Source organism: Bufo gargarizans, chromosome 3, assembly GCF_014858855.1.
Source record: "Bufo gargarizans isolate SCDJY-AF-19 chromosome 3, ASM1485885v1, whole genome shotgun sequence".
NCBI classification, from domain to species: domain Eukaryota; kingdom Metazoa; phylum Chordata; class Amphibia; order Anura; family Bufonidae; genus Bufo; species Bufo gargarizans.
Window position 1 is genome coordinate 544,956,560 of NC_058082.1, and position 14,675 is coordinate 544,971,234.

The 14,675-nt window shown below is 44.6% G+C and overlaps 1 protein-coding gene and 1 pseudogene across 1 annotated transcript in view; one reads left to right on the top strand and one right to left on the bottom strand.

Annotated features, from left to right (window-relative positions):
• The first annotated feature begins 336 nt into the window (after positions 1-336).
• LOC122931761 lies at positions 337-1,925 on the top strand (annotated as a pseudogene).
• A 910-nt stretch (positions 1,926-2,835) lies between these two features.
• The window catches only part of LOC122931762 (gastrula zinc finger protein XlCGF8.2DB-like), a gene marked incomplete at its 5' end in the record, with an annotated part of 46,585 nt that continues 34,745 nt past the window's right edge, over positions 2,836-14,675 (bottom strand). The window contains one exon of the mRNA XM_044285820.1: positions 2,836-3,326. Coding sequence (XP_044141755.1) covers positions 2,836-3,326 — 491 coding nt within the window. The remainder of the gene's footprint in view (positions 3,327-14,675) is intronic.

The following is a 14,675-nucleotide window of genomic DNA, read 5'->3' on the forward strand; positions in this document are numbered from 1 at the left end:
TAGTCAGGAACCTCTATTTAAACAATGTAATAGAAAAATAATCCTTTTAACTAAATTATAAAATACTGTGGTGAAAATTAAGACGTTTATGGTGTTAGGGTCAATTCTGACCCAGTTATAATATAGGATTATAGGACACTGATAAGTGCCAAAACTGAAATCATAAACTCTCTCTCTGCTTAGTAACACTGACAGCCAATCACCTCTCAGCCCTGGGAGCTGTAGTTAGCGAGGGGCCTATCTCTTTGCCTGCTTGTCTGCTCCTCTAAATAAAGTAAAGAAACATAGGACCAATACATTTCAGAGTTGCTGACTTGCAGAGTAATCATCTCCAATATGCAGCATGCAAGAGTGAGAAGATTTACAGGAAGCCAAATGCTGGATTATATCTTGGATGAAAATGAGGCAGAGGACACAGAGCAGCATAGCGATATGGATGAGCAGGTTTCTGAGGCAGAAGATGAAGTAGAGTATCAACCAGAATACACAGACACATCTGATGAGTCTGATGAGGAGGCCACCAGTGCTGAACCTGCTGCTGTTCCTGCTGAAACATTCAAATCCAAAAGTGGTAAGATCTGTTGGAGTTCAGAACCTCCTGACTTACATGGCAGGGCAGCTGCTGCAGATGTAATCAAAATGACCCCTGGGATCACAAGGTTTGCTGTGACGAGAGTAAGTGACATCAAAACATGTTTTGAACTGTTCATGCCATTGTCACAAAAAAAAGTGATCATTGCAATGACAAACCTTGAAGGAAAAAAAGTCCATGCAAAATGATGAATGCCTAGATGCTTATATTGGTGTTCTTCTATTGGAGTGTACAGATCCTATAATGAGGCCACTGATCGTCTCTGGGACAAGTCAAGAGGCAGATATATCTTCCCAGCAACAATGTCACTTCACACCTTTCGAATGATATCAAGAGTTTTCAGATTTGACAACAGAGATACTAGAGCAAAATCTGACAAGCTTGCTCCCATAAGGGATGTCTGGGAGAAATGGGTTCAGCTCCTTCCACTAATGTTTAACCCTGGGCCTCAGGTAACAGTAGATGAACGTTTGATCCCTTTCCATGGAAATTGCCCCTTCCGGCAGTATATGCCCAGTAAGCCAGGCAAATACGGCATAAAAATCTGGGCAGCCTGTGATGCAAAAACAAGCTATGCATGGAACCTACAGATTTACACCAGCAAACCCGAAAGTGGCATCCCTGAGAAAAAACAAGGACAACGTGTAGTCCTTGATTTGACTACTGTACTGCGGGGTCACATTTATATTATCAGCTATGACCTTGGACAAGAACTTCTTAGGAGGAAACTCACCATGGTAGGCACAATAAAAAAAAGATAAACCTGAGCTGCACACTGAAATTTTGCAGGTGAAGGACAGAGCTCCACTTTCTTCAAAATTTGCTTTTACAGACACCACCACTGTTGTTTCATATTGTCAAAAAAAAAAAAAAAAAGTGATACTTATGTCCACTTTTCACAAAGATGCAGCTGTGTCATCAAGAAGTGACAAAAAGCCCACAATTATCCTGGATTACAATAAAAACAAAGGAGGAGTGGACAACCTGGACAAGCTGACTGCTACCTATACTTGTCAGCGAATGACCAGGAGATGGCCGATGGCTGTGTTTTATAACATCCTAGATGTGTCTGCATACAATGCATTAGTGTTATGGACCCACATCCACCCAGGTTGGAACACGAAAAAAAAATAACAAGCGGAAAATATTTCTCGAGGAACTAGGAAGTTCCCTTGTCAAGGCACACATTGAGCAAAGGAAACGGGTGTCTCGAGATCCAATCGCTGCAGCCGTGATCAGACAGATGCAGAGTTCATTAAGCACTCCATCCACACCATCAACAACACAAAGAGAATCAGTGCCAGCATCCTCATCATCATCTAGCCTTGCCTGAACATCAACCAGCACAGCCACAACTCCAGTGATGCCATCTGATTCTAAAAGAAAGATGTGTCAGGTCTGCCCCAGCAATAAGGACAGAAAGACACACACATTATGCTTCCACTGTAAAAAATGTATCTGCAAAGAACATGCTAAGAGTGTCAGCTTTTGCCACACATGCATCTAAAAACACATGCAAGATCTTACACAAAGATGCTTTGAAACTAGTACTTGATTTCTATTGGTTTGCCTTGCTTGATTGTGTGTTGTTTGTTTGACCTTGCAAGTCTACATTTTGTATTATTACTTGCTTTTCATTGTTTATGAACGTTTTATGTTAAAAAAAAAAAGACTTTTGGCTATTTTCTTGAAGTAAATATATATGGGTCAAAATTGACCCTAACACCATTAATGTTATTATAGTTAATATTATTAAAAAAAATATATAAAAAAAAAAATAAGAGATGTGTTCAAATACTCTTTACTTATAATATTCTATTGAGGTTTATTTTACCATTTTTTAAATTTGAAAATGAGAGGTATGCTATCAAAAGAAAGGTCTAAGGCAGTGGTTCTCAACCTTTCTAAAGCCGTGACCCCTTAATACAGTTCCTCATGTTGTGGGGACCCCCAACCATTACATTTTTTTCCTTGCTACGTCATAACTAATTTTGCTACTGTTATGAATTGTAATGTAAATATCTGATATGCAGGATGTATTTTTATTGCTACAAATTGAACATAATTAAAGCAGAGTAATTAATCACAAAGACAAAATGTTATATATTGTCAAATATTTATTTCTAATTACAAATAAATGAAATTTTGTATTGAAGCATGGTGTAGCATGGGTAACATACTTAATATAACAACAGTAAACAACATCGCTACATTTTGCAACAGTATGCATAAAACAGCCAACGTTAGTGCGAAGGTTGAGATTGCTTTCTTCTCACCAGATCAGAAATTCTTGGGGCAGTCTTTGCAAGAGCACACCGAAGATCATCTTCCACAACAAGTCTACTTCTGTATTTAGACTTGATAACCAACAAGCTGGAAAACCCTGTTTCACATAGATAAGTTGTTGGAAATGGAAGAAGAAGGCGCAACACGGTCTCAGACAGAACAGGATATGACTGCAAATGCTTGATCCAGAATTTTGTAACAGGCATTGTAGAGAAATCAGTTCTCGCTGCATCGTTGTTAATAAGTTCAATGAACTCCTCTTGTGCTGTCTCAGGAACATCTTCAACTTTGACTGTGAATGGGCTTCTGGCCAGAGCAAATGGGGTGTCCGGTAGATTTGGAAAGTACAATGAAATTTCATCTTCAAGCATATGCAAGTGTTCTTTCACAGAAATTATCATTGTAATTATTTTGTCTGGTTCAAAGCCATGTTCCTCAAAGAAAGCAGCTAATGTAGGCAACATGTAAATATTATTGTTATCCAATTTTTTTTTTGCCAAAGCTGAAGTTTCATTTGGAATGATCGAACCTTTTCAGACAAATCAATATTAACCCTTTGAGGTTGAGACCTATTTTTTTTGCATTTTGGATTTTTCCTCCCCACGTTCCAATAACCATAACTTTTTTATCTTTCCGTTCACATAGCTATATGAGGGCATTATTTTGGTATATATGGCGTTCATCGTACAGGATTTTTTTTTTTAATAGGTCAGGCATTTTCACACACAGCGATACATAAAAAAAAGATCCACAAAAAGCACGGATGACTTCTATGCGGATTCCGTATTTTGAGGAACAGAACGTTTGGCCCCTAATAGAACAGTCCTATCTTTGTTGGTAATGCGGACAATAATAGGACATATTCTATTGTTTTGTGGAACGGACATACGGAAATGGAATCCACAAAGAGTAACTTCCATTTTTTTTTACGGACCCATTGAACTGAATAGTTCTGCATACGGTCCGCAAAAAAAAAAAGCACAGAAAGAAGGTACATTTGGGTGAATAGGATTTTTACTCTCTCCATTCTGAGCTCAGAATGGAGAGAGTAAAAATCCTATTCACCCAAATGTACCTTCTTTCTGTGCTTTTTTTTTTTGCGGACCGTATGCAGAACTATTCAGTTCAATGGGTCCGTAAAAAAAAATGGAAGTTACTCTTTGTGGATTCTCAGTATGGAGAATAGCTCAGTATGGAGAAAACCATGGTAGGCCTCAATCTCTTCAGCAGTGTCCAGGCTGCCATGGAAACCGGTAAACCTACAAACACCTCCCAGTCGAGACTAGACGGTAAAACATTCCCGGTAAAACATTCCACCTATACAGCATACAACATAGCAACAAAAAGCAAGTGGAGATAATATACCAAAATATCAATTTATTATCAAATATAAAATATGGGAAAAGCACGGGATGATGAACAGAATACAGAGAAGCGAAGGGCAGTATACACACTGCATATACATCTATATCTATGCGACAATAAGCATAGATGGCACACAGGTAAAAGTGGTAGAGAGTCAAGGACACCCAGAACTATGTAACAATTGTGCCCCAGTCTGGGCTGTATAATCAAAGATGGAAACCAATTATAGCTGGATGTCCATGAATAGCACCACAACGTCCAAGGGTCATAGGCGATCAAGACAGACAAATATACAAACCGGATTCCAAAAAAGTTGGGACACTAAACAAATTGTGAATAAAAACTGAATGCAATGATGTGGAGATGGCAAATGTCAATATTTTATTTGTAATAGAACGTAGATGACAGATCAAACGTTTAATCCGAGTAAATGTATCATTTTAAAGGAAGAATACGTTGATTCAAATTTTCACGGTGTCAACAAATCCCCAAAAAGTTGGGACAAGTAGCAATAAGAGGCTGGAAAAACTAAATTTGAGCATAACGAAGAGCTGGAAGACCAATTGACACTAATTAGGTCAATTGGCAACATGATTGGGTATAAAAAGAGCTTCTCAGAGTGGCAGTGTCTCTCAGAAGCCAAGATGGGTAGAGGATCACCAATTCCCACAATGTTACGCAGAAAGATAGTGGAGCAATATCAGAAAGGTGTTACCCAGCGAAAAATTGCAAAGACTTTGCATCTATCATCATCAACTGTGCATAACATCATCCGAAGATTCAGAGAATCTGGAACAATTTCTGTGCTTAAGGGTCAAGGCTGTAAAACCATACTGGATGCCCGTGATCTCCGTGCCCTTAAACGACACTGTACCACAAACAGGAATGCTACTGTAAAGGAAATCACAGAATGGGCTCAGGAATACTTCCAGAACCCATTGTCAGTGACCACAATCCACCGAGCCATCCGCCGCTGCCAGCTGAAACTCTACAGTGCAAAGAAGAAGCCATTTCTAAGCAAGATCCACAAGCTCAGGCGTTTTCACTGGGCCAGGGATCATTAAAAATGGAGTGTGGCAAAATGGAAGACTGTTCTGTGGTCAGACGAGTCACGATTCGAAGTTCTTTTTGGAAATCTGGGACGCCATGTCATCCGGACCAAAGACGACAAGGACAACCCAAATTGTTATCAACGCTCAGTTCAGAAGCCTGTATCTCTGATGGTATGGGGTTGCATGAGTGCGTGTGGCATGGGCAGCTTGCATGTCTGGAAAGGCACCATCAATGCAGAAAAATATATTCTGGTTCTAGAACAACATATGCTCCCATCCAGACGTCATCTCTTTCAGGGAAGACCCTGCATTTTTCAACAAGATAATGCCAGACCACATTCTGCATCAATCACAAAATCATGGCTGCGTAGGAGAAGGATCCAGGTACTGAAATGGCCAGTCTGCAGTCCAGATCTTTCACCTATAGAGAACATTTGGCGCTTTATAAAGAGGAAGGTGCAACAAAGAAGGTCCAAGACGATTGAACAGTTAGAGGCCTGTATTAGACAAGAATGGGAGAGCATTCCTATTTCCAAACTTGAGAAACTGGTCTCCTCGGTCCCCAGACGTCTGTTAAGTGTTGTAAGAAGAAGGGGAGATGCCACACAGTGGTGAAAATGGCCTTGTCCCAACTTTTTGGGGATTTGTTGACACCATGAAATTCTGATTCAACATATTTTTCCCTTAAAATTGTACATTTTCTCAGTTTAAACTTTTGTTCCGTGATTTATGTTCTATTCTGAATAAAATATTAGAAGTTGGCATCTCCACATCATTGCATTCAATTTTTATTCACGATTTGTATAGTGTCCCAACTTTTTGGGAATCCGGTTTGTATTCAACTCACCTTATCCACTTGTTCGCACAGCCCGGCTTGTCTTCTTTCTTCTTTTTTTGAGGACCTGGGAGGAAAATGACCTTTGGTGACGGCACTGCGCCCATCACATGGTCCATCACTATGGTGATGGACTATGTGATGAGCGCTGTGACGTCACCAAAGGTACTTTTTCTCCCAGGTCCTCAAAGAACAAGAAAGTAGACGAGCCGGGCTGCACAAACAAGTGGATGAGGTGAGTTTCATTTTTATTTTATTTTTTTAACCCCTCCATCCCTAATTTACTTAGCATTCTGTATTAAGAATGCTATTATTTTCCCAATTGCGAGTGACATCTTTTAAAAGGGTATTTATTTTTCAGTTGACAACACGTTTCGGAGTGAGGGTACTCCTTTTTCAAGTCTAAAAAATATAGTAGTATGAGATATAGTAGTACTAAAGGGCAAAACATGAATAAATAAAATGAAGTAAAATAAAATTAAACCAATAGACTTATATAATTAATCAGCAAAGTGCGAGGGTGATAGACAATATAATAATCACATGAATGTAAAAGACATTGTCAGAATGATCTGATATAATATAATCTAATCAAACTGGGTATCCATATAGTAATTTTCTTTGCAGATAGGGAAATATTAATATTAATAATCTTAATAACAATAATATCATTATAAATATTATAGATACAATGATAATAATGATGTTAAAAGTGGTGGCCTTGATACAAAAAACGGGACCCAAAATACAGGGGGACTGATAAAATTTGAGTACCAGGGGAATCATAATTAGTAGAGTTGAGCGAACACCTGGATGTTCGGGTTCGAGAAGTTCGGCCGAACTTCCCGAAAATGTTCGGGTTCGGGATCCGAACCCGATCCGAACTTCGTCCCGAACCCGAACCCCATTGAAGTCAATGGGGACCCGAACTTTTCGGCACTAAAAAGGCTTTAAAACAGCCCAGGAAAGAGCTAGAGAGCTGCAAAAGGCAGCAACATGTAGGTAAATCCCCTGCAAACAAATGTGGATAGGGAAATGAATTAAAATAAAAATTAAATAAATAAAAATTAACCAAAATCAATTGGAGAGAGGTCCCATAGCAGAGAATCTGGCTTCACGTCACCCACCACTGGAACAGTCCATTCTCAGATATTTAGGCCCCGGAACCCAGGCAGAGGAGAGAGGTCCTGTAACAGAGAATCTGGCTTCATGTCAGCAGAGAATTAGTCTGCATGTCATAGCAGAGAATGAGGCTTCACGTCAGCCACCACTGCAACAGTCCATTGGCATATATTTAGGCCCAGCACCCAGGCAGAGGTCCCGTAACAGACAATCTGGCTTCATGTCAGCAGAGAATCAGTCTTCATGTCATAGCAGAGAATCAGGCTTCACGTCACCCACCACTGTAAGAGTCCATTTTCATAAATTTAGGCCCAGCACCCAGGCAGAGGAGAGAGGTCCCGTAACAGAGGATCTGGCTTCATGTCAGCAGAGAATTAGTCTGCATGTCATAGCAGAGAATGAGGCTTCACGTCAGCCACCACTGCAACAGTCCATTGGCATATATTTAGGCCCAGCACCCAGGCAGAGGAGAGAGGTCCCGTAACAGACAATCTGGCTTCATGTCAGCAGAGAATCAGTCTTCATATCATAGCAGAGAATCAGGCTTCACGTCACCCAACATTGGAACAGTCCATTGTCAGATATTTAGGCCCAGCACCCAGGCAGAGGAGAGAGGTCCCGTAACAGACAATCTGGCTTCATGTCAGCAGAGAATTAGTCTGCATGTCATAGCAGAGAATGAGGCTTCACGTCACCCACCACTGCAACAGTCCATTGGCATATATTTAGGCCCCGGCACCCAGACAGAGGAGAGGTTCATTCAACTTTGGGTAGCCTCGCAATATAATGGTAAAATGAAAATAAAAATAGGATTGAATGAGGAAGTGCCCTGGAGTCCAATAATATATGGTTAAGGGGAGGGAGTTAATGTCTAATCTGGACAAGGGACGGACAGATCCTGTGGGATCCATGCCTGGTTCATTTTTATGAACGTCAGCTTGTCCACATTGGCTGTAGACAGGCGGCTGCGTTTGTCTGTAATGACGCCCCCTGCCGTGCGGAATACACGTTCAGACAAAACGCTGGCCGCCGGGCAGGCCAGCACCTCCAAGGCATAAAAGGCTAGCTCTGGCCACGTGGACAATTTAGAGACCCAGAAGTTGAATGGGGCCGAACCATCAGTCAGTACGTGGAGGGGTGTGCACATGTACTGTTCCACCATGTTAGTGAAATGTTGCCTCCTGCTAACACGTTGCGTATCAGGTGGTGGTGCAGTTAGCTGTGGCGTGTTGACAAAAGTTTTCCACATCTCTGCCATGCTAACCCTGCCCTCAAAGGAGCTGGCATTGACACAGCTGCCTTGGCGACCACTTGCTCCTCCTCTGCCTTGGCCTTGGGCTTCCACTTGTTCCCCTGTGACATTTGGGAATGCTCTCAGTAGCGCGTCTACCAACGTGCGCTTGTACTCGCACATCTTCCTATCACGCTCCAGTGCAGGAAGTAAGGTGGGCACATTGTCTTTGTAGCGTGGATCCAGCAGGGTGGCAACCCAGTAGTCCGCACAGGTTAAAATGTGGGCAACTCTGCTGTCGTTGCGCAGGCACTGCAGCATGTAGTCGCTCATGTGTGCCAGGCTGCCCAGGGGTAAGGACAAGCTGTCCTCTGTGGGAGGCGTATCGTCATCGTCCTGCCTTTCCCCCCAGCCACGCACCAGTGATGGACCCGAGCTGCGTTGGGTGCCACCCCGCTGTGACCATGCTTCATCCTCATCCTCCTCCACCTCCTCCTCATCCTCGTCCTCCTCGTCCTCCAGTAGTGGGCCCTGGCTGGCCACATTTGTACCTGGCCTCTGCTGTTGCCAAAAACCTCCCTCTGAGTCACTTCGAAGAGACTGGCCTGAAAGTGCTAAAAATGACCCCTCTTCCTCCTCCTCCTCCTCCTGGGCCACCTCCTCTTCCATCATCGCCCTAAGTGTTTTCTCAAGGAGACATAGAAGTGGTATTGTAACGCTGATAACGGCATCATCGCCACTGGCCATGTTGGTGGAGTACTCGAAACAGCGCAACAGGGCACACAGGTCTCGCATGGAGGCCCAGTCATTGGTGGTGAAGTGGTGCTGTTCTGTAGTGCGACTGACCCGTGCGTGCTGCAGCTGAAACTCCACTATGGCCTGCTGCTGCTCGCACAGTCTGTCCAGCATGTGCAAGGTGGAGTTCCACCTGGTGGGCACGTCGCATATGAGGCGGTGAGCGGGAAGGCCGAAGTTACGCTGTAGCGCAGACAGGCGAGCAGCAGCAGGATGTGAACGCCGGAAGCGCGAACAGACGGCCCGCACTTTATGCAGCAGCTCTGACATGTCGGGGTAGTTGTGTATGAACTTCTGCACCACCAAATTCAGCACATGCGCCAAGCAAGGGATGTGCGTCAAATTGGCTAGTCCCAGAGCTGCAACGAGATTTCGCCCATTATCACACACCACCAGGCCGGGCTTGAGGCTCACCGGCAGCAACCACTCGTCGGTCTGTTGTTCTATACCCCGCCACAACTCCTGTGCGGTGTGGGGCCTGTCCCCCAAACATATGAGTTTCAGAATGGCCTGCTGACGTTTACCCCGGGCTGTGCTGAAGTTGGTGGTGAAGGTGTGTGGCTGACTGGATGAGCAGGTGGAAGAAGAGGAGGAGGAAGCCGAGAAGGAGGAGGTGGCAACAGGAGGCAAAGAATGTTGCCCTGCGATCCTTGGCGGCGGAAGGACGTGCGCCAAACAGCTCTCCGCCTGGGGCCCAGCTGCCACTACATTTACCCAGTGTGCAGTTAGGGAGATATAGCGTCCCTGGCCGTGCTTACTGGTCCACGTATCTGTGGTTAGGTGGACCTTGCTACAGATGGCGTTGCGCAGCGCACACTTGATTTTATCGGATACTTGGTTGTGCAGGGAAGGCACGGCTCTCTTGGAGAAGTAGTGGCGGCTGGGAACAACATACTGTGGGACAGCAAGCGACATGAGCTGTTTGAAGCTGTCTGTGTCCACCAGCCTAAATGACAGCATTTCATAGGCCAGTAGTTTAGAAATGCTGGCATTCAGGGCCAGGGATCGAGGGTGGCTAGGTGGGAATTTACGCTTTCTCTCAAATGTTTGTGAGATGGAGAGCTGAACGCTGCCGTGTGACATAGTTGAGACGCTTGGTGACGGAGGTGGTGGTGGTGGTGTTGGTGGTACATCCCCTGTTTGCTGGGCGGCAGGTGCCAACGTTCCACCAGAGGCGGAGGAAGAGGCCGAGGCGGCAGCAGCAGAAGAGGCCGAGGCGGCAGCAGCAGAAGAGGTAGCAGGGGGAGCCTGAGTGACTTCCTTGGTTTTAAGGTGTTTACTCCACTGCAGTTAATGCTTTGCATGCAGGTGCCTGGTCATGCAGGTTGTGCTCAGGTTCAGAACGTTAATGCCTCACTTCAGGCTCTGATGGTACAGCGTGCAAACCACTCGGGTCTTGTCGTCAGCACATTGTTTGAAGAAGTGCCATGCCAGGGAACTCCTTGAAGCTGCCTTTGGGGTGCTCGGTCCCAGATGGCGGCGGTCAGTAGCAGGCGGAGTCTCTTGGCGGCGGGTGTTCTGCTTTTGCCCACTGCTCCCTCTTTTGCTACGCTGTTGGCTCGGTCTCACCACTGCCTCTTCCTCCGAACTGTGAAAGTCAGTGGCACGACCTTCATTCCATGTGGGGTCTAGGACCTCATCGTCCCCTGCATCGTCTTCCACCCAGTCTTGATCCCTGACCTCCTGTTCAGTCTGCACACTGCAGAAAGACGCAGCAGTTGGCACCTGTGTTTCGTCATCATCAGAGACATGCTGAGGTGGTATTCCCATGTCCTCATCATCAGGAAACATAAGTGGTTGTGCATCAGTGCATTCAATGTCTTTCACCGCTGGGGAAGGGCTAGGTGGATGCCCTTGGGAAACCCTGCCAGCGGAGTCTTCAAACAGCATAAGAGACTGCTGCATAACTTGAGGCTGAGACAGTTTCCCTGGTATGCATGGGGGTGATGTGACAGACTGATGGGGTTGGTTTTCAGGCGCCATCTGTGCGCTTTCTGCAGAAGACTGGGTGGGAGATAATGTGAACGTGCTGGATCCACTGTCGGCCACCCAATTGACTAATGCCTGTACCTGCTCAGGCCTTACCATCCTTAGAACGGCATTGGGCCCCACCATATATCGCTGTAAATTCTGGCGGCTACTGGGACCTGAGGTAGTTGGTACACTAGGACGTGTGGATGTGGCAGAACGGCCACGTCCTCTCCCAGCACCCGAGGGTCCACTAACATCACCACGACCATGTCCACGTCCGCGTCCCTTACTAGCTGTTTTCCTCATTGTTATGGTTCACCACAACAACAAAAATATTATTTGGCCCAATGTATTGTATTCAAATTCAGCGGGATATAAATTTGAGGCCTAGTATTTAGGCGCTGGGTGACCGGTATGGATTTACTAACAGAATTAGACTTGGAAATGCACAGTAGCGTGTGTGTGAAGTTATTCTGAATGACCCTATGTGCACCTTGAATATTATATACCCTTTTAGGGATAGTAAATCACAGAAAAAATGCACCACACGGATATGCCACTGACTATACTGGCTAGTCATAAATGCAGATATTAAAAGCTGAGACTTTTGCCAATATATTCCTGTCAGGAAGATATCGGAGCCCCAAGCACCACGTCACGGTTCTCAGCATGGCAAGGGGTCCTACCACTACGCTACCTATGGTGTGAACAAGGTCTGAAGGTGATGTAATCCAGCTCACAGCCAAGCTTCCACACAACCGCCTAGCAGGACAACTAGTGCAATGTGAACAAAGCCAGACTGTAAGCCACACCCAAATCAGACCATGTAATGGAGGCTACCAGGTGCAAAGAGTGTTTGAATGCCAGGTGAAGGCACATACACTACATGTAAAACAAGACAAAAACACAGAAATAGTGGCAAAACTGGGGGAGCTGCTCAACCCCTAACACTGTAGCGTGTTTTTCATTGGGGGAGCAGCCCCACCGCATGTGGACCGCAGCAAACGACTATCCCCAGCAAAAAATATTTTGCATACGGTGGAGGATGTCGGCGCGGTCCACATGCACCACAAAGGCATCCTACACAAAACGGAGCATTGTGCGGATGAAAATATAATCATAAATCACAGAAGAAATGCACCACACGGATATGCCACTGACTATACTGGCTAGTCATAAATGCAGATATTAAAAGCTGAGACTTTTGCCAATATATTCCTGACGTGGTGCTTGGGGCTCCGATATCTTCCTGACAGGAATATATTGGCAAAAGTCTCAGCTTTTAATATCTGCATTTATGACTAGCCAGTATAGTAAGTGGCATATCCGTGTGGTGCATTTTTTCTGTGATTTATGATTATATTTTCATCCGCACAATGCTCCGTTTTGTGTAGGATGCCTTTGTGGTGCATGTGGGGCTGCTCCCCCAATGAAAAACACGCTACAGTGTTAGGGGTTGAGCAGCTCCCCCAGTTTTGCCACTATATTTCTGTGTTTTTGTCTCCTTTTAGGGATAGATTTCAAATAGCTCTGATATAGCAGAAACCACTAAATTATGAAATTGCTAAATTGGGAATTGTATTTCAACCCAGAACAAAAAATGTGCTTTGACGGACACTAAATAACTTTCCCAGCCACAACAGGACAGCGTTAACGAGAGATTTAGCGGGATATAAATTTGAGGCCTAGTATTTAGGCGCTGGGTGACCGGTATGGATTTACTAACAGAATTGGACTTGGAAATGCACAGTAGCGTGTGTGTGAAGTTATTCTGAATGACCCTATGTGCACCTTGAATATATATACCCTTTTAGGGATAGATTTCAAATAGCTCTGATATAGCAGGAACCACTAAATTATGAAATTGCTAAATTGGGAATTGTATTTCAACCCTGAACAAAAAATGTGCTTTGACGACGGACACTAAATAACTTGCCCAGCCACAACAGGACAGCGGTAACGAGAGATTTAGCGGGATATAAATTTGAGGCCTAGTATTTAGGCGCTGGGTGACCGGTATGGATTTAGTGACAGAATTAGACTGGGATATGGCCAAAAAATAACCACACTATTGCTGGTTAAATGCACTTGGTGACAGGCGCAGCTTGCCCCTGATGTAGTATATGGCCAAAAAATGAACAGACTATTGCTGGTTAAATGCACTTGGTGTCACAGCTTGACCAACCACACTACTGAGGGTTAAATGCACTTGGTGACGGGCGCAGCTTGCCCCTGATGTAGTATATGGCCAAAAAATAAACAGACTATTGCTGGTTAAATGCACTTGGTGTGACAGCTTCACCCTGATGTAGGCTTTAGCCAAAAAACAACCACACCATTGAGGGTTAAATGCACTTGGTGACAGGCGCAGCTTGCCCCTGATGTAGTATATGGCCAAAAAATAAACAGACTATTGCTGGTTAAATGCACTTGGTGTGACAGCTTGACCCTTATGTAGGCTTTAGCCAAAAAACAACCACACCATTGAGGGTTAAATGCACTTGGTCGCAGCTTGTGCTGGCGCACCACAAGACACAAAATGGCCGCCGATCACCCCAGAAAAATGTGACTGACAAACGGTCTGGGCAGCCTAAAAACAGTGAGCAATTCAATAGCAGCAGTTCAATCATCCACAGCTGCAGATCGATCACTGGATGGAGTCTTTTGGAGGAGTTAATCTGCCTAATCTCGCCCTACTGTCGCAGCCGCAACCTCTCCCTACGCTAATCAGAGCAGAGTGACGGGCGGCTGCTGTGTGTGTAGCGCGGCTTCCCAAGTGTGAGAGAGCGCGCGCTTTCTTGAGCCGGCAATATATATATTTTTTATATTTTATATTTTATTTACTTAATATATATATATTTTTTTTTTTTTCATTATAATCATAATTTTTAATTATGATTACTTTTTTATTTTCATTTTGCCAATGTAATCCTACAGCTTCTCCCCCACGATCACTCAGTGCACGCTCTCCTGGCCAAGAGAAGCAGAACATACATGTAGAACCTACACATACGTGTTCTGATTGAGCAGACACAGCTCAGTTTTATCCACTGACCAGGGGTGGATTGGCCATCGACTCTACAGGGAAATATACCGGTGGGCTGATGACTAGGAGGGCCACCCGAGCCCTCCTCAGGGCCACCAGCCGGGTGCATAATCTGATTCTCTCTTATGCAACTGGCCAGCAGCCGCAGGAGCCCTCCTGAATTCAACTGTATTTATGACCACAGGACAGCAATACAGTTGAACACTGTGCAGCAGATGGCAGTATTTTGTGCTGCTCTGTGGTATTTGGTTCATCTGGGGCAGTATAGTATGCACTATGGTGTTGCTGCCCCAGGCTAATTATGTCACCCTGCCTTCTGTCAGTTTGGACCGTCGTATAATATGGGGCCACTTTTACGTTTTTTTCCAGAGCCACTTTAA